Raw genomic sequence first — 21,794 nt, 5'->3', positions numbered from 1 at the left:
TTGTATAGATATCCACATATTTTCTTGGTTTCCCGACTCAGAATTCGTCGGAAATAAAGTGATTTCGATCGAAATAATTAATTTTTTTCACATTGTTATGTGCGTCTATAGCGGCGTTTGACATGGCCGTCCGGCTGACTGCGGCGATCTCAGTGGGTGTGGGACTCAACCCGCCTATATCAAAACCCAGAGCACTAACATTGAAAGAGTTTGAACTTACACAAATACAAAAACGCGATTTATGACAATCTCAAATGGAAAACATTAATCCAGAGGTCTTGGTGTTATGACCCCACACTTGCCCACCCAACCATGACCCAAAACTACATTTCAGCCAACTCCTAACTGCTTCATTTCTTCCACGCCATTTTACACCCAGAGAAGGAATATGATCACCTCAAAAATGTTTTAAGAGCAAAATGTTATTTTTGGGTGGTGACCATGTAACATGGTTTTCGCAACAATGTCATTTTCTCGGAAATCATGTATCTGATTTCGGCAAGCAGGTTATATTTTACGAGAAAATAACATTTTAGTGACAAACATGTTACATGGTCACCATACAAAAATAACATTTTGCTCTTGTTTGAGGTGATCATATTCCTTCTTGCGTGTACAGCCACACATATTCAACAGGAAAAATATTTTCTTCTCGTAAATGAGAAGAAAAACTATTTTTCAATTTATTACCCAAAATAATATATTCACACAACAAAATTCATTGCCACATATGAGCTGGTTGCATATCCGTGGACAAAAAACACTAGATCCGCCAGCATATATTTGTCATGGCCTAGTTTGTCCCCCTTTGCCCAAGTATGACATTGCATGTGCCTGCAACATCAGCTGACTGTTTTCTAGTAATATAGGCCATTTGTTACGGAGTATTGTATTTGGTCCAAAAATTAATCGTCGTGGCGAAGCGACGGAAAAGCGTTAGTGGCGAAGCGACGGAAAAGCGAAAACGACAGTAGGAATAAGTGTGATGGTTTGGAAAACCGTGAAAACAAGCCTGTTTTCAGCTGAAAACTCAACATAGTACTTACCTTTAATCACATATTTGTAAGGAATATTGTAAATCGGCCAAAAGTATGTACTTATTATGTCCATTAAGCCAATTTTTTGTCGAAATATGAAAATGAAAAAATATTAGCATAGAATAACATTGCCCCTTTTTCTGTGTGTTTTTTTAGTTCCTTTATTTTCGCGTTAAACCACACGCATTTACATATACAGTTACTTATCATATATACTTCTTTTAGCTTGATTTGTTTTCAAATATTTTATGAAAAAGTATTAAATAGACACTTTAAATTGTTTTATAAATTGCAAAATACTGCATGTTCTAATATACGTGAGTTCATGTGTATCCATGTTCCTTACAATATATTTTGAAGAATATCTATGTACTAAAAGTAATTAAATTTTATTTAAAAAAATTACTGTATAGCACAAAATCACACTTGCCATCTCATCGCAAGTTATCTTGCTATTTTTATGTATGTGTGTTTTGTTTATATTGATTATATTGCAAACAATATTGTTACCATAATGTTAAAATGTAGTAGGTAATGGTCTATTCTTTGAATAGTTATTTATATGTATTTTGGAGTTACAATTTGATGTTATATATGTCGCAATGTTCAAATCGACGAATGTTAATTTTACTGCTGAACATTATAATCGACTTTACCACCAACCATTTGATGCATTGGAACTAGTGGCCTTATGCCCAACACCACTGTCATTTATTTGGGAGCTTTGCTCGTCGGCAGAAGTCGTGGTTGAAGAGATGCGTAAGGTATTCATGTTCTGTACAAAACCATCCAAAGTATTTTCATCTAAATACGGAGATGTACGATGACTGGCTGAACCAGTGGGTCCATTTTTATTATTGAGTAAATTATTTAGATCTAATATCGAGTTATGGTTATCACTTGATGCTATATTTGTTACTGACGGGGATGATGATGATTCAAAGTCAAATTTAATGGAAGTTTCAATTTCGGTCAGATTCATATGGATATTATTGTCACTATAGATATTGGGATCTGGAAAAAAGTATATATGAAAAGAAATTTATGACTAGAAATAGGGTATGCATAATTTTATATCTAACCATTGCTATAGTCACTTAAATGATCTCTATAATTTCCTCGAAAATTCGTTGAATTATTTTGGGGCGTATTAGCTTCAAAGAGATTTGTAGATGGCGGTCGATTGTTACAAAAAACCGGTGTGATTTCAACACGATGAACTTGTGGAGATAGAGCATTACGAGCAAAATTCGAGTCATTAACGTTATGAATTGATACCTGTAAAAATAGAAAAATATTACAAATACCAGAAATTTATTCACATTAAATATTTTGAGATACTATTCCTTCCCAGCAAAAAATATTTTAGCAGTAAGAGTTTAGTTGCGCTTTTTGGTATACAATAAAGTAGGCAGTGCATCCACACTGCATGTATCGGTGGCAATAACGTAAACGGGTAATCAAAATAGTTTATGATTATTCGTTTACGTTATTGCAACCAATTCATGCAGTATAGATGCATGAAAGGTAGTCCTATTTTTCTTCATTCCAATAACAATATTGCTCACTTCTGAACAATATTGTTATTGAAATGAGCAATTATATCAGCGCTATGTAGAAGCTGCTATAAACCGAGACATCGCAAATCATCAAAAATCAGCGCTGATTGTTGGTACTGCCTAGGCAGTACCAACGGAGAGAGAACTCTCTCCCTTACAATCCTGCTGAAATAGTGATCCATTTTATAGGATTTGGTTTAATAGCGTAATATAGTTGGTTTTTGGGAGAGATCCTAGGTTTCAACAGAACATTTAAAGTAACATTAAAGTTTGTTTGAGGACGCTGTAGGTTAGGTTAATGTGGCAACACGACTTGATTCAGACTCACTCAAACTAATCAGTCCATTGTGATTCCATATTAACTAAAAGTACCTATAACATAGAGGAACTTCTAGTTTTTTACCGTTGAACCCACTCGATTATTTTCTTTTGTTGAACCAACCTGATTGGTCCAAAAACATTAGCGGACTGCTTAGGTTAACATTTTCCAAGTCCGCCACTAATATAAAGCTGCATGCTCCTAAAATTCGCTAACTCCTTACACAAAATGCAGGACACTCACATAAGAGGTGTGTAATTGATTTATTTTTCTCCGCATTATGACAGCTCATGCACTAGTCATTATACTTCGCCCCAATAGTTTTTGAACTGTGACCGTACCTTTTTTCCGACCACAGCGATAGCTAGGACAACCGCTGTTGCAGCTGACTGTTTGGCCAATAGATGCAGCATGACATTAAGGGAATCTGTTCATATCTTACTGAATGAGCCTGAGATACACCAGCACCCCATTCGCTGAACTTTATCTAAACTTGTCGGCTGCTAAAGTGCCGGCCACCATACCAAAACACCATATAGCATTATAGGTCTAACCACTGTAGTGTAAGCCAGCCAATGCACAATTTTCTCTTTTAGTCCCTACTTTTTCCCTATTGCCTTTTTGCACGAATACAAGGTATTTGGCACACCAAAGGGAAATTCATTGCCACCTAAGGCTTAACCTTGGAATTTCGAGTTCTTTGCAATACAAAGAACTCTTTGCAGGATTATGATTGTTAAATCATACTCGTTTGTCCATTTCTTAGTCATACGAAAGGCTCTTTATATAATATGGATGGGAATTTACCCCTGACTGCAAGAGCCACATCATTTGCATATACCACCACTTTTATTCTTTCAATTTCCGGAGATGTGGTTATAAAACTCCTCCCTGATGAGTGCTGTCGAGAGCAGTTTGGAATCGATGCTAGTTCTAAGATAAATATCTACCAGCCTCTCCAAAGTCTTAAAAAGGAATGATGATAAGTTGATTGGTCGGAAATCCTTCGCCCTCGAGTGAAAGGTTTTTCCCGCATTAGGTATGAAAACAACTTTTGCTTCCCTCCACTTTCCTGGAATATATGTCAAGTTGATACAGCCTATATATCGGAGCGGAGTTAGTCGACGCTAGTACTTTCTATAGTTTGGAAGTCTCAGGTGTGTTTTCAATACAGCTGCAGTAATCGTTCCAAGATTTGTGCTGAACTCTTCTCAGTTCTCGCTTATATTCTCTTAGATTGATCTTTTAAGCTTTCGAATCCTCCGGAGCTCTGGTAGACATTGTCCGGCAGGAATTTCTCATATTATTACTCCATAGGCCACCGTGGCGGTCGGGTTGTCCCCTTTGGCTTGTAGCTTTCAGTGAGAAATCCGTTCCACAGTTTGTGCGATATCCTTCACAGTGAAACTGATGTAGCGATGATCTGAGAAGCTATGTTCACTTAAAACCTGCCACTCAGATGTATTTTCATTCAGTTCTTGTGAGGCCAAGGTGACGTCCAAAACTTCTTGTTCTTCCAAATTAGTACGCAAAATAAACTCTGTGAGTGACTATGCACACAAAAATTTGTTTTCTGATTCAATCATGAAATTGATTCAATTAGTTTTTTCTGTCTTCAATCACGAAAATGATAGTATCAATTACAGTTTTACTTGGGCATAAAAAATACTTGATTAAGAAATTAATAGATTTTATTAGCAAATTTCAATTAATTTAATTGATTTGTTACGGCGACCCTTATGCAACAAAGGAGCAACTCATACCCCAGCCAGCACAATCGTTTCCCAGAGGAGGTCCATCCCGTTGCCCTTGTCCAGGTCCGTATCAATAAATATACATGTATAAAACAACAAATTTACCCACTATAATACACACATTCTTCCCAACAGGGGACAAGATGTTATATCCCAGCCGCCCGCCCTACCATGACCACTCGAACTCCACAAAATCTTACAGAATGGTCCCACAAGTCCGCCCACATCACAACTTACATCCCGCGCTCACCTACCCCTTTTTGAATAATTTACCACATCATAATTCTTTGTTAAAATTTCAAACCATAATACCAAATTTTATTTAGAGAAATATATGTGACCCTATTCTCTAATTTAATAAGCCTTAACACCTATAATTTATAGTATTTAAAATAAATTGTTTTACAGAAAATAAATTAATAAAAAAAATGTACGTAAAAAAATTAAAGATTATTGAAATGTTGTATTCGAACAAAAAAATGTTTAGATTAAAACACACTAGGTGAGAATCACTAATATACGAAATGCAAAATTCCAAACTTAAAACGCCTAGAACCTACAAAAGTTTTCAATGCCTAATTTCCGGCTGACCACAGGCTACAAACAATACTAAACTAAATAAGGGAGCTCTCTTATATTAGATTTTTTCAACTTTAAATCCACTTTTAAATACCACAGCAAACAAAAAGAAAACTATTGTAGTCCCTACGACGAATATGAAAAAATTATAAAAAGGATATAAAAAAAAACTAGCCTCTTGACAAAACAAACAAAAATTTTAAATTCACCAAAAGAATATATAAATATAATACGTTAATACATATACAATAACTTAAGAACTAGTTTTTAATTATATGTTGATTTTTTCTTTTACATCTTTTACTTTGGGCATAAATAATTAGCCCAGATGATAAAACCGATTTAACCGGGTTACTGTTGCCCCAAAGACTTGGTCTCCCACACACTCTCACTCTGAGTGGTGAATATATATGTTTATATGTATGTTTCTTGAAGTGTTCCCAGGATGGTGGTCAACAATTTTTAACGGCCACTAGGGGAGCACTTACTTGGCGGCTACCCCTGTATCTATCGCCACGTAACGCAGACTTTCGATATATCGTTATATTACTCGTGCTGATTCTATGACCACCGACCCGCACTACTTTATCGATATTTTATAGCTGAGTCAAACATAATGGTTTGTCCTACCTTAATCTCCGTACAAACTTATCTGGCTCTTGCTGTGTCCTAAGGAACATTCAATGGAATTTCCTTTTTGCCTCTTTCCCTTATAAAGACTGGTTGAAATGTTTGCCTGCCAGAAAAAATGCGAGCCTCCTGACACCCTGGAGGCAGTTTGTACGTCGATTGTATTAGATAGGGGCTTGTACACCCTGGGGTATCTAAGTATCCTGTCTCCTAGACAGCTCCTCACATTCACTCGGTTCACCCTCTTTATGCACAAAAAAAAAAAAAAACACTTTCCCAAATTCACTTTATATGTAAACTTTTGAACACAGATATATGCATACGTTAGACACAACAAAAAATGGCAAACTATCAGCTCGCCAAACCGCTTTCTACCCTTTTATAGCAACGCCGCGATCCCTCAACACTTCCAGCAATCGCCATCATCGTAGCCATTTACTTTATCACCTCCATTCCTTATTAAGATATTTCACTAGTGGCACTTCTCTTTCAAAACTCTTAAATATCTCGTTTTCCTCTTAACGATAATTTCATGAATGAAACCGGCATTACCCGGCATGCACTAACTCCGACTACTCCTTACTACGACCATGCCTGGCTGGGTTGGCAACGCTACGTTGTGAACACATCCACCCCTGTCAATGAGAAAACGTCAAAAAGCATTTTCCTCGTTGTAGCGTCGACACGCTACTTTTTTCTTCCTCAAAGAAAAATTTTATTTATTCCTATTTAATACAATTCATTAACCTATTTTTTCTTTTTCAGGTTCTTTGGACTGCTCTGGTGGAATGGCTATGCTTGATGGGGAAGACCGTGATAGAGGCATTCGACGGACATAGGTTAGGTTAAAGTGGCAGCCCGATTAAGATTCAGGCTCACTTAGACTATTCAGTCCATTGTGATACCACATTAACTAAAAGTACCTATTACATATGGGCACTTCTAGTTTTAACCGCTGAACCTTCTTGATTATTTTTCTTTGTTGAACCAACCAGATTGTTCCAAAAACATTAGCTGACTGCTTAAGTTAACGTTTTCCAGATCCGCCAGTAATCTGAAGCTATATGCTCCTAAAAGTTGCTTGCGCTTTACACAAAATGCAGGACACTCACACAAGAGGTGTTTAATTGATTCTTTTTCCTCCGCATCATGACAGCTCATACAATAGTCATTATACTTCGCGCCAATAGTTTTTGCAAAATCGCCTATCAGGCAGCGACCCGTTATAGCAGATATCAGGAGTGATATCTGACGCCTCGAGAACATTAGCATATCTAGTGTGCGGTTTAAATTGAAATGGGGACATATTTGCTTGGTGTCGTTACAACCCTTGCAATTCTCCCATCGAACATTTGCCATCCTAACACGCAGCATGAGCTTGCAGGTAGCTAGGGGCATACCAACAAATTCCAGTTCCCCTGGAATATGTAAGGTAGTCCCTAGCCTTGCCAACTCATCCGCTTCGCAGTTCCCCGGTATGTTCCTATGGCCAGGCACCCATATTAGGTGAATATTGTACTGCTCAGCCATCTCATTGAGAGATTTGCGGCAGTCGATGGCCGTTTTCGAGTTGAGGAACACAGAGTCCAAGGATTTTATTGCAGGTTGACTGTCTGAGTATATATTAATGCCAATATTTCTTGGAACATTACTTCTCAGCCAATTCGCCACCTCTCTTATTGCTAATATTTCAGCCTGAAACACACTACAGTGATTAGGTAATCTTTTCGCTATTCGAATTTCCAGATCTTTAGAATATACTCCGAACCCCACTTGTCCATTCAATTTGGAGCCATCAGTATAGAAATCTGTATATCTTGTATTCCCCGGGGTCTGTGTACACCACGCCTCACTGTTGGGAATTAGAGTTTCAAACTTTTTGTCGAAAAGTGGTTTTGCCAGGGTATAATCCACTACGTTAGGCACATCTGGCATTATTTTGAGGACCGACCTATGACCGTACATTTTTTCCGACCACAGCGATAGCTCGCGCAACCGCACAGCCGTTGTTGCAGCTGACTATTTGGCCAAAATGTCTAAAGGCAATAGATGTAGCATGACATTATGGGAGTCTGCTCTTGTCTTACTAAATGCGCCTGAGATAGATAAGCTCGCCATACGCTGAACTTTATCTAAACAAGTCGGTTTCTGAAGTGCCGGCCACCAGACTACAACACCATATAGCATTATAGGTCTAACTACTGCCGTGTATAGCCAATGCACAATTTTTGGTTTTAGTCCCCACTATTTCCCTATTGCCTTTTTGCACGAGTACAAAGCTACCGTGGCTTTTCTCACCCTCTCTTCAATATTAAGCCTAAAATTCAGCTTCCTGTCCAAAATAACGCCAAGGTATTTTGCACACTCACCAAAGGGAATTTCAGTACCCCCTAAGGAAATGGGCATAACCGTGGGAGTTTTGCGATCTTTGCAGTACATGACTAGTTCTGTCTTTGCTGGATTTACACCAAGACCATTATCTTTCGCCCATTTCTCAGTCATCCGGAGAGCTCTCTGTATAATATCTCTGATTGTGGATGGGAATTTTCCCCTGACTGCTAGCGCCACATCATCTGCGTATGCCACCACTTTTATCCTTTCTTTTTCTAGGGAAACCAGAAGGTTGTTTATAGCAACATTCCAAAGAAGAGGTGATAGAACTCCTCCTTGAGGAGTGCATCTGTTCACATACCTTTGTATGTTTGCTTGTCCTAGTGTGGCTGAAATGCGTCTCTTCCTTAGAAGTTCGTCTAACAGCCTAAGTATACCTGGATCAACATTCAGAGTTGTCAGTCCATTTAATATCGAGCTCCGATGGACATTATTGAACGCCCCTTCGATGTCTAGAAACGCCACGATTGTGTATTCTTTGACAGATAGTGAGCTTTCAATAAAGCTGACTAGTTCATGCAATGCGGTCTCAGTAGACCTGCCCTTCGAGTATGCATGCTGTCGTTTCGAGAGCAAACTTGAATCCACGCTAGTTCTAATATACATGTCTATCATCCTCTCCAGGGTCTTAAGTAGGAATGAGGATAAGCTGATTGGTCGGAAATCCTTCGGACTCGAGTGAGAGGCTTTTCCTGCTTTAGGTATGAAGACGACTTTTGTTTCCCTCCACTTTTCTGGAATATATGCTAAGTTTACACATTGTTTATATATCACCGTCAACCAGGGGATAATTCTTTCAGCCACTGCCTGTAACTCCGCCGGAGTAATTCCATCAGGTCCGGGGGATTTGAATGGTCCAAATCTATTTAAAGCCCACTTTATTCTAGATTCCGACACAATTTCCTCGATAGGAAATGATCGCTGAGCCTCTGTTACACCGCCGGAACATGGTTCAACCGTCTGATATCCAGGGAAGTGTGTGTCCAAAAGTACCTCCAACGTCTCCTCACTGGACGTTGTCCAATTTCCCTCCGATGTTTTAATAAAACCTGGAGCGGTGTTAGTGGATGCTAGTACCTTCCGTAGTCTGGAAGCCTCTGACGTATTCCCAATACTGCTACAGTAATCATCCCAAGAGTTTTGTTGAGACCTTCTCAGTTCTCGTTTATATTCTCTCAGATTCATCTTGTAAGTGTCCCAATCCTCCGGAGCTCTTGTGGACTTTGCTTTGTTAAAGAGCTTCCTGCAGGATTTCCTCATATTACTTAACTCCGTAGTCCACCATGGCGGCCGATTTTTTCCCCTTGGCTTTCCTCTAGGGCATGCAGCTTTCAGTGAAATGTTGAAGGCCTTAGTAATCCGCTCCACTGCGTGTTCGATATCTTGCACAGTGCTCATATTTGTCTCCGGCACTTCCGGTATCATCAAATTGAACGATTCCCTATACCTATTCCAATCAGTTTTCCTAACATTTGGCGGAAATATGGTCTTTGAAGTACGAACAGCTGTAGCGATGTAGCGATGATCTGAGAAGCTATGTTCCCTCAAAACTTGCCACTCAGATATCTTATCATTCAGTTCCGGAGAGGTCAACGTTACGTCCAAAACCTCTTGTCTGTTCCTGGTGACGAAGGTTGGTGCATCTCCCTTATTGCAAACTACCAGGTTAGTACGCAAAATAAACTCTATTAGCGACTCTCCCCTTGCATTAGTATCACTACTTCCCCAAATACTATGATGTGCATTTGCATCGCATCCCATAATGAGTTTTGTCTTTGTTTTTAGTGACTCCTCAACTAAGGTCTTAACGGCACAGGGTGGCATCTCCCTATCATGTCCCATGTAGACCGAAGATACCCAATATTTGCATGTGGATATCTCTAGACTGGCTACGACAGTGTCTGCATTGCTCAATGAAGGAAGCAGAAACAAGTTTAGTTCGTTTTTAGCAATTATACATGCTCGTTACCGGTATTATGCAAAAGTTTGAAACCCGGAGTGCTTAATTCACAGATCTTGTTCTTATATATGTATGGTTCTTGAATAAGAACTATATCTATGTCTCCTTTCATCAGGAGAACTTTTAAGGCAGCACAAGCGGCCTTACAATGGTGAAGATTTATCTGGAGGAACCGTAGAACCATCCAAATTTTCAACCACCGTCACATCAGCCGCTTCAATTGAGTCTTCAAGGGCTTCCTCTTCACAGATCTCGGTGACTCTCTCAACAATCCGCGGTTCAGCTTTGGTGAGGCTTGATCCTGTAGAAACTTCCCGCATATGATTTTCGCCATAGTCTGCAGGTTGTATGTCTCCTTCGGCTTCGCTAGGAGATTTTTTCACTGCTGACTCTACCGGAGGCTTGTCCGTTTCGGTATCCTTTGGCTGATCGCTTTTGTATACCTTCATATGGATATCATGAAAGCCATAACTTACGCGTCCTTGGGTCTGGGCTAGATGTGGCAGCGACTCTATGTTTAATATAAACACCGCATGTCGTCTTGGTCCATCCACCTCATCCAAACGACCAACCTTCCAATCGGCGGTTGGAAGATCTGGGTTACATTCTTTTAGTCTCTCTAGTATTGACTCAGGATCAGCAGGGTTTGCCGGTATCCATGCATGTGCTCTAGGTTTAGCCGGTATGTCTTTTTTATCGACTAACTCCAAAGCGGCTCCTTCCCAAACTTCACCAATTAGCATCAATGCAGCTTTAAAGCAATCCATAGACCTCTGGTCTGCAAAAGCTATTAACTTATATCGTCCTTGATACCATCCAGCATCTTGCCGTCGAGGACTTTTGCCGGGAAACTTTTTTCGCATCTCTGAGTAGACACCAGGCATCGCGTTCTCAATTTCCCCCCATTTTTGCCTTGGAATCATGCCGTCCAATGCTCCTTTATTAATAATAGCCATCACAAGGCTGTCTTTTGCAACTGAGGCAAACGATCTTTGATCCCGTTTAGAGGATGGCAGCTCATCCGGTGATCGTTCCCTTTTTCCAGCTTCAAGAATTCCTTGAGCCCATTTTAAGGAATCGCTTTGCTTAGCCGACAACGTGCTTGGGTCGACTGATCCTAATTTCTTTAGGATAAACAAAGCATTTCTTCGTTCCTTGAATCTCCTTCGAGAGGGATTGCCTCCTTTTGATGTCGTCACCTTAGAAAAGGTTCGACTTGCCAAAGTGTCACCGCCAGTCGACCCGTCTACAGGTCGACTAATTGGGCCTGACTCTTGGTCGCTGCCCAAATTTATAACTTCAGTCGTTACCCGTCCACTGGGCCCTGAAGTTAGCAACCCAGTGGATGAATTTGAATTTCGCTGCATGGTGGTTTATTATTTCCACCACACGTGAAATTCGTAATAAGTACTTATTACGATGAAATACTCCGCTATTAGAAAACACGTCCGTTCAGTTCGACGGTTGAATAACGTTTCGACGGACATAGAGTGCTTATCTGCCACAGGAGTCTCCAGCAGCCACAGTCATTTTCCCAGACTATTCAACATGGGTTCGGGGCAAGTCGCGGTAAAACCCAACCGCAAAGGAGGCTTCCCTGCCAAGGATGAGTGCCACCAAACAAAACGGCCATCCCAACGAAAACATATAAAAAAACAAAAAAAAATACTACTAACTAACCTGCTAACCCCCCTCCCCCTTTCCACCAAACAAAGAAAAAAAAAACAAAAATATAATTGGCACGTTGGCTCATTGTGGGCACTTGATCAACCCTCCGCGGTGTCCAAAGCTCTCTCCAGTCCCCCCATCACCAGCATAACTGGGGACTGGCGAAATATTGTGGCACTGAGGCCGCCACGTAGGCGACAAGGCCTCCCTTAAAGTACACCCCGCGCAAAATTTTTTTCCGTCTTTGACTTAGCCTCACACGCAACAGATTCAATTAAAAATTTAATTAATGTTGATAGCAAAACTCAATTAATGTTTTCATTAACTATTTTCAATAACTTTCTTAACTGACTTGCCGCCATTTTCATGAAGCTCCGTTAGTGCGCCTTGAACTAACGAAATTTTAAACCGTATTATGGACTTAGCTTGTCTATATATTCCATATGCCAGTTGCCGACAAATTTTCAATTAAAGTTAACCGGAACCTACCTAACCTAACCGGAAGGAAGATATTTGCAATTTACTTTTTGTTAACTGGTAGTTAAAGCCTAACGGAGCTTCATGTAGATCCGGCCGTTTGTGTTTTCAGTTTGTTTAAAATATTGATTGTTAGAAATAAATTTTTAGTTAAAAAGTAAAAAAAAAACATCACTTTTTCAATTGAATTCCGAGTTTGATTAACAAGTTAATTGTGTCAATTAATTTTTTAATTAAAATTTTTAATCATTTAATTAATTAGCTTAGCGTTTCTATATTGATTAAAAAGTTAATTGTATCAATTTATTTATTGAAAAAATGTTCAACTTCAATCAACTTTTTAATTGGAAATGCTTTGGTGATATTTTTTTCTGTGTGATGCAGGGATGGAAAATGCAGTAATAGTACTTTTTTATACCCTCCATCATAGGATGGGGGTATATTAACTTTGTCATTCCGTTTGTAACACATCGAAATATTGCTCTAAGACCCCATAAAGTATATATATTCTGGGTCGTGGTGAAATTCTGAGTCGATCTAAGCATGTCCGTCCGTCCGTCCGTCCGTCCGTCCGTCCGTCTGTTGAAATCACGCTAACTTCCGAACGAAACAAGCTATCGACTTGAAACTTGGCACAAGTAGTTGTTATCGTTGTAGGTCGGATGGTATTGAAAATGGGCCATATCGGTCCAGTTTTTCGTATAGCCCCCATATAAAGGGACCCTCAGATTTGGCTTGTGGAGCCTCTAACAGAAGCATATTTCATCCGATCGGGCTGAAATTTGGTATATGGTGTTGGTATATGGCCTCTAACAACCATGCAAAAATTGGTCCACATCGGTCCATAATTATATATAGCCCCCATATAAACCTATCTCCAGATTTGGATTGCGGAGCCTAATATAGAAGCAAATTTCATCCGATCCGGCTGAAATTTGGTACATGATATTGGTATATGGTCTCTAATAACCATGCAAAAATTGGTCCATATCGGTCCTTAATTATATATAGCCCCCATATAAACCGATCCCCAGATTTGGCTTGTGGAGCCTCTAAGAGAAGCATATTTCATCCGATACGGCTGAAATTTGGTATATGGTGTTGGTATATGGTCTCTAACAATCATGCAAAAATTGGTCCACATCGGTCCAATTTTATATATAGCCCCCATATAAACCGATCCCCAGATTTGACTTGCAGAGCCTCAAAGAGAAGCAAATTTCATCCGATCCGGCTGAAATTTGGTACATGATGTTGGTATATGGTCTCTAACAACCATGCAAAAATTGGTCCACATCGGTCCATAATTATATATAGACCCCATATAAACCGATCTCCAGATTTGACTTGCGAAGCCTCAAAGAGGAGCAAATTGCATCCGATCCGGCTGAAATTTGGTACATGGTATTGGTATATGGTCTCTAACAACCGTGCAAAAATGGGTCCACATCGGTCCTTAATTATATATGGCGTCCATATAAACCGATCCCCAGATTTGGGTTGCGGAGCCTCAAAGAGAAGCAAATTTCATCCAATCCGGTTGTAATTTGGAACATGGTGTTAGTATATGATCTTTAACAACCGTGCCAGAATTGGTCCATATCGATCCATAATTATATATAGCCCCCATATAAAATATTCTCCAGATTTGATCTCCGGAGCCTCTTGGAGGAGCACAATTCATCCAATCCGGTTCAAATTAGGCACGTGGTGTCAGTATATGGTCGCTAACAACCATACCAAAATTGGTCCAATCACACAAAAATTGGTCCATATCGGTTCATTTCTATAGAAAATTTTGTTAAAATTTTATTTCTGTAGAAAATTTTGTCAAAATTTTATGTCTACTTTGTCAAACTGAATTATATACGTATTTAATCGATCTTTTTTGATTTATTTGATTTAATATATACCACGTATGGACTTACATACAATTTAGAAGATGGTGCTAGGAGGTTTTAAGATACCTTGCCATCGGCAAGCGTTACCGCAACTTAAGTAATTCGATTGTGGATGGCAGTGTTTAGATGAAGTTTCTACGCAATCCATGATGGAGGGTACATAAGCTTCGGCCTGGCCGAACTTACGGCCGTATATACTTGTTCAATACTTTTTCAGTGGTCAGTGCCGTAGTACCCCCGCGAATGATTTAGTACCTTTTGTGTAGACATTTTTGAGCCGATAGCAGATATATGGTACAATAGTTTTGACAAAATATTTTAATATTTTGAGAAAGTCTTTAACAAACTTATTTCTTAATAGTCTTTTACAAATTTGGCAAAACAGACAAGTTCATGCGGGAAGAAATCTCGATATTGTAAAAACCGTAGTCACAAATACTTGCTTGAATTTCATAAGTGTTTTAGTCGAAAAAGCACGTGATTCTATATTACGCTTCCGAACACTATCTACATAAGAAGTTATCGATCGCGTTCTAAAATAATTATAAAATAATAATAATATAAAATAATATAAAATACAATTAATGTCGAAACTTGAGACAAAAGTAATCTACCAAAATTTGGAGAAAAATTTAACAAAAAATTATATTTTGCAAAAATAAAGAAAATATTGTCAAAATTTTATTTCTATAGGAAAATTTGTCAAAATTTTATTTCTATATGAAATTTTGTCAAAATTTTATTTCTATAGGAAATTTTGTCAAAATTTTATTTCTATAGGAAATTTTGTCAAAATTTTATTTCTATAACAAATTTTGTCAAAATTTTATTTCTATAGGAAATTTTTGCTGCAAGTAGAGGATGCTGATGAGGAATGTGGTAATTCCGATACGTGCGTCCATCCAACCATCTTGCAGTCTATAGGGCTTTGCCCAAATAAATTTGACAAACATTCTTTTCCTCCGTTGGTAAAGCTACTCTCGTAGTTTAGTCAACACAATGGTTTTAAAGCTGAGATCTACACAACAAATATGATTGAAGTACAAACTAACAATAAAAAACAAAACACGAATGAAGTAAGAGGAAGCACGCTCAAAATAAACCCTGCCAACTGCACTCAAATCGATGATTTAATGGTGGCAAAGGAAAAGAGAAATGTTTGTATGAATTTATTTCGGCATAAGCCGGCTATCATAAACCTTTTTCGGAAGGTTCAAGTGTGGTTCACCTTGGGTTTAGTGAACGGCCTGAATTTATTCTGATAATTGGTTGATAGTTTTGCTGCAAGTAGAGAATGCTGATGAGGAATGTGGTAATTCCGAAACGTGCGTCTATCCAACCATCTTGCAGTCTATAGGGATTTGCCCAAATAAATTTGACAAACATTATTTTCCTCCGTTGGTTAAGTTACTCTTGTAGTTTAGTCAACACAATGGTTTTAAAGCTGAGATCAACACAAGAAATATAGGAAATTTTGTCAAAATTTTATTTCTATAGAAAATTTTGTCAAAATGTTATTTCTATAGAAAATTTTGTCAAAATTTTATTTCTATAGAAAATTTTGTCAAAATTTTATTTCTATAGAATATTTTGTCAAAATTTTATTTCTATAGAAAATTTTGTCAAAATTTTATTTCTATAGAAAATTTTGTCAAAATTTTATTTCTATAGAAAATTTTGTCAAAATTTTATTTCTATAGAAAATTTTGTCAAAATTTTATTTCTATAGAAAATTTGGTCAACATTTTATTTCTATAGAAATTTTTGTCAAAATTTTATTTCTATAGAAAATTTTGTCAAAATTTTATTTCTATAGAAAATTTTGTCAAAATTTTATTTCTATAGAAAATTTTGTCAAAATTGTATTTCTATAGAAAATTTTGTCAAAATTTTATTTCTATAGAAAATTTTATCAAAATTTTATTTCTATAGAAAATTTTGTCAAAATTTTATTTCTATAGAAAAGTTTGTCAAAAATTTATTTTTATTTATCCAGAGAAAATTTATGTTGTACCATAAAGTAGAGCTGTGGCAGCCGCGATTACAATACTACGGTAGTCTTTGTATGCGAATATAAGACTAAAAAAGAAAATATTTAAAATTTAGGAGTTGGCAAACAAAATTTTATTTTCTTCAATTCAATTTAAGGGAGCTCTTGACAATAATCTTCCAAAAGAATTTTTGTTAAAATTTAGTGAAAAGTACTTTTTCGCTCAAAAAAGTACCTTTTTGTACTTTCTCAAAAATTGTATTTTCCATCCGTGGTGTGATGTGCATTTGCATCGCATCTCGTAATGAGTTTTGTCTTTGCTTTCAATGACTCCTCAACCAAGTTCTTAACGGCACATGGAGGCATCTCCCTGTAGACCGAAGATACCCAACATTTGAATTCGTCTGTTTCTAAATATTATTATTATTGTTCAATGAAGGTAGCAGCAACAAGTTAAGATCATTTTTAGCAATTATATATGTATGTTACTTGAATAAGAACTATATCTATGTCCCCTTTCATTAGGAGAACTTTTAAGGTAGTCTTACAATGCACTATGGGCGAAATCACGAGTTTAGCGGCAAAACCAAGTTAGCTTCACAAAATTTTGGTGAGTAGATTTGTAGTTATAAAAAATAGATTTTAGAAAAAAATGGGCGGGCCACGTCCCCTTTTTACAGTAATTGCTATAAATACCTCGAAAAATTGTGTTATTTGTTTTTGCATCATTCAGCAAAGTTGTAGCTCTTGACTAGGCAAACAAAAATGCTGAATATATTAAGTCGGAAATTTCATCTTCATGCTCAAAACGCCAAAAAATGTCGAAAAAATGAAAAGTTTTCACCGATTTTTTCGGTTTTTCTACTATAGCTCATGAGCTATTGAAAATTTTAACAAACAATCAAGGAAAGAAATGTAGCCTATATATTTATTAAAGAAATGTAGCCTATATTATTAACTTTCTAGTTCACACTAAGTTCATACGATTACTCCTTAAAAAAGTTTTTTGTTTTTTGTTGTTTTTTTGTAATCCAAGCCTTTTACAACGTTTAGTGACTTTCCGAGTAAATTTATGTTTTTTTAATTATGGTATGTTTAGGTTCTTGTAAACAAGAAATATATGAGGCAGAGCTATCCATAGCTCAGAGATGCATGTGAAGTATATTGTACACTCTTGAATCCTTACGAGCGGTACCTTCTGAACCTTTTTTTCGACACTTGTTTTCTGTAAGGAAATCTGTAGTAACTACTGAAACCTTGTTTCTTTGAGATAAATATACTAATATTTTGTATATTGTGGCAGACATCGGGGACCATTCATATTTTGTGAAAATTATTTCACTATTTTTAATGCAATGACGACGAGACTTTTGAGTACCATTTTCAAATTCCAAGGAGAAAGCTATTAAGGTTGGCTGTAAATGTTTTAAAAACCAATACTGATACCAGTAAAATATGCTAAAAGGTCCTTGCCGGAAAATGCTCTTCTCTCTTTCGTGCGAGGAAGGTTTTCATCACCGTTTCCACTGCCATTTTATTTCGGCTTTTCGAAATGAAGACCCAAAACTTTTTCTTTTAATTTTGAGTTTTTTTTGCTGCCAAGTCTACACATGCAAACGACTTATTCATATCTCAAACCGTCAGACTTCAATATGTAATTTCTATAACATAATTCGAATCATTTCTCTTATTTGCCAACAAAAACTCAAGATTTCAAAATATTTAAACCTGAGTGTTTCTGAAAAAAATCTCTCATTCATTCATTCATTCATTAGCAGTCAAATGCAGACAGTTTTGCCATGGCATAAAAGTGGAGATTTCCACAAACAATCACATGTACTTCAAAACATTTCAAAACATTTTTGACACTTCAAAACATTTTTAGTTTTACTCCACGAGAAACGATAAACATCTTCAAAATTTCACAAAAAAGTACACAAAAAACCATCAAAATAACTACGAAATACATTTAGCAAATTCTATTTTTATATAGTTAAACTACTCTCCTTGGGTATTAGATATTTTACATATTTTTTATAAAAATATTTATCTAAAAAACAGTTTTTAATCTTACAAAAATTGCGCTACTTTACTCTTATTACCACCTATTAAAAGTTTTGTCAATATTAACGGCTGTTTGCGCATAAACAGGGTTGCCAACAGTAACAATTTATTTCGATTTTTTACAATCAATATGTTCGTTACTAAACCCCATCTAGAAAATATTAAAAATCTAAAGTTGAAAATTTGACTTTTTGCCGCTAAAATCGCGATTTCAGACATAGAGCAATGGTGAAGGTTTGTCTGGAAGATACGTAGAACCATCAAAATTTTCAACAACCGTTTCCATATATATATATATATATATATATATATATATATATATATATATATATATATATGTATATATATATATATATATATATATATATATATATATATATATATATATATGTATATATATATATATATATATATATATATATATATATATATATATATATATATATATATATATATATATATATATATATATATATATATATATATATATATATATATATATATATATATATATATATATATATATATATATATATATATATATATATATATATATATATATATATATATATATATATATATATATATATATATATATATATATATATATATATATATATATATATATATATATATATATATATATATATATATATATATATATATATATATATATATATATATATATATATATATATATATATATATATATATATATAAAGGGTGATTTGTTAAGAGCTTGATAACTTTTTTTAAAAAAAAAAAGCATAAAATTTGCAAAATCTCATCGGTTCTTTATTTGAAATGTTAGATTGGTCCATGACATTTACTTTTTGAAGATAATTTCATTTAAATGTTGACCGCGGCTGCGTCTTAGGTGGTCCACTCGGAAAGTCCAATTTTGGGCAACTTTTTCGAGCATTTCGGCCGGAATAGCCCGAATTTCTTCGGAAATGTTGTCTTCCAAAGCTGGAATAGTTGCTGGCTTATTTCTGTAGACTTTAGACTTGACGTAGCCCCACAAAAAATAGTCTAAAGGCGTCAAATCGCATGATCTTGGTGGCCAACTTACCGGTCCATTTCTTGAGATGAATTGTTCTCCGAAGTTTTCCCTCAAAATGGCCATAGAATCGCGAGCTGTGTGGCATGTAGCGCCATCTTGTTGAAACCACATGTCAACCAAGTTCAGTTCTTCCATTTTTGGCAACAAAAAGTTTGTTAGCATCGAACGATAGCGATCGCCATTCACCGTAACGTTGCGTCCAACAGCATCTTTGAAAAAATACGGTCCAATGATTCCACCAGCGTACAAACCACACCAAACAGTGCATTTTTCGGGATGCATGGGCAGTTCTTGAACGGCTTCTGGTTGCTCTTCACTCCAAATGCGGCAATTTTGCTTATTTACGTAGCCATTCAACCAGAAATGAGCCTCATCGCTGAACAAAATTTGTCGATAAAAAAGCGGATTTTCTGCCACTGATTTTGGTAATAAAATTCAATGATTTGCAAGCGTTGCTCGTTAGTAAGTCTATTCATGATGAAATGTCAAAGCATACTGAGCATCTTTCTCTTTGACACCATGTCTGAAATCCCACGTGATCTGTCAAATACTAATGCATGAAAATCCTAACCTCAAAAGAATCACCCTTTATATATATATATATATATATATATATATATATATATATATATATATATATATATATATATATATATATATATATATATATATATATATATATATATATATATATATATATATATAGCATATATTCCAAGAAAGAGGAGGGAAACAAAATCCGTTTTACTTCATTAAACTGGTTTAACTTCATGCATATAATTTAATTTAATTTAATTGGTGCGCATATTATTTACTATCAAGATTCCGTCAAGCTTTAACAGGCATATTATTTCGCATAAATAAGGTAACATCCCTGGGTTTGATACCCTATTTACGGAGGTAGATGAAGATATTCGGTTTTCGCAGAAACGTTTATTAAACGGAAAAAGCCTAAGTATTAAGCGGAAAAAGCCAATCGAGTGCGAAATATTTCCGACCAATCAGCTTATCCTTATTCCTTCTTAAGACTCTGCAGTGGCTGATAGATATTTATCTTAGAACTAGCATCGGTTCAAGATTGTTCTCGAAACGACAACATGCTTACTCGAAGGGCAGGTCTACTGAGACCGCATTGCAACAAGTCAACCTTATTTCCGTTAGAGTAGAAGCTTACTATCTGTGAATGAATACACAATTGTGGCTTTTCTAAACATCGAAGGGGCATTAAATAACGTCCTTCCGGGCTCGATTTTAAATGGATTGATAACTCTGAATGCTGTTAAACCAACTTCTAACGAAGAGACGTGTTTTAGCCGCATTACATACAAAGAATTATCAACGACATTTTTTCAATTAAACACTTAATTGAATTTGGAAATAGATTCAATTAATATGTTAGTTGATTCAATTAATTATTTAATCAAGTCCGAATAAAAACCAATTTAAGAAATGATTGATATTTGTTACGTTTCCAAATAAAATATTAATTGATTCAATCAATTTGTTAATTAATTCGGAAATAACTTTCAATTACAAACGTGATTGAAAAATTTTCCCTTTCCAATTACACATGTGATTGATCCAATCAGCTTTGTCTGTGGAAGTAACTCGTAACGAACGGTTGGGCTTTTGTTTTTCGCGTAAATTGAAAAACATGATTGGCGACATTCTGTCTGCTGCGTTCGAAATGTGTGCATAAATATTTTGAACGCAACAACAAATCACAGCAAAAGGTTGAAATAAATAAAGTGTGCAACAACAAATGGCCACGTGGTAAAGGTTTGAAAAATATATTTGAAATTACCTGTGTTTGTGTTTTGTGGTGTTGTAGAAATGGAAAACAATCTACGTTTATTGAAGGTAAGCAATTGGGAAATGTGAATACCGTTTTCCATTGAAGCCTGTTTACATTAAACGGACTAAAATAATATATTCTGTATTCATTTCTTTTAGTGAGCAATTTTATTTCGTGAAATTGACCAATCAATCCCATTAACTCCATCATTTTATCAAATATATAAGAATATAAGAATATGTTTGCAATCAAAAGGTGGGTATCGTATTGATCTTTTAAAATTGTACATTTTTTTCACTCCTAGTTTTCTTAAAACCAAGAGCGGTATGGGTTTGTTGGAAGATCCATCTTGAAGTTGCGAAGTAGCGTTGGCATTAAATTGCATTTTTGTTTTACCTACGTTTTTCAGTTTGAAACCAAGTAGATAGCAGTATATCTGATATATAAACTAATGAGCTGAATTATGTAATGGCAAAAAGGTTATTTCTTTTGGATTTAAAAAATATGAAAAACTAGCAAACTAGGCGAACGGAGCCGTTTTGCTAGCTTCGTCTTATGTAAGATGAAGAGCAATTTTTAATTTTATTATATATTTGAAAAAGAAAAA

The 21,794-nt window shown here is 36.0% G+C and overlaps 1 protein-coding gene across 5 annotated transcripts in view; it reads right to left on the bottom strand.

The window, feature by feature from the left end:
- Positions 1 to 1,172: 1,172 nt before the first annotated feature.
- The window catches only part of LOC142221381 (uncharacterized), a 142,509-nt gene continuing 121,887 nt past the window's right edge, over positions 1,173 to 21,794 (bottom strand). For all 5 annotated transcript variants that reach the window (XM_075291099.1, XM_075291097.1, XM_075291101.1 and 2 more), the window contains 2 exons: positions 2,120 to 2,315; positions 1,173 to 2,051 (listed from right to left, as the gene is read on the bottom strand). In XM_075291099.1, coding sequence (XP_075147214.1) covers positions 1,690 to 2,051; positions 2,120 to 2,315 — 558 coding nt within the window. In that variant the 3' untranslated portion in view covers positions 1,173 to 1,689. The remainder of the gene's footprint in view (positions 2,052 to 2,119; positions 2,316 to 21,794) is intronic.

The sequence above is a fragment of the Haematobia irritans genome, chromosome 1 (assembly GCF_050003625.1).
Source record: "Haematobia irritans isolate KBUSLIRL chromosome 1, ASM5000362v1, whole genome shotgun sequence".
In the NCBI taxonomy this organism is placed as follows: Eukaryota; Metazoa; Arthropoda; class Insecta; order Diptera; family Muscidae; genus Haematobia; species Haematobia irritans.
This window is presented reverse-complemented; position numbering and strand designations above follow the sequence as displayed.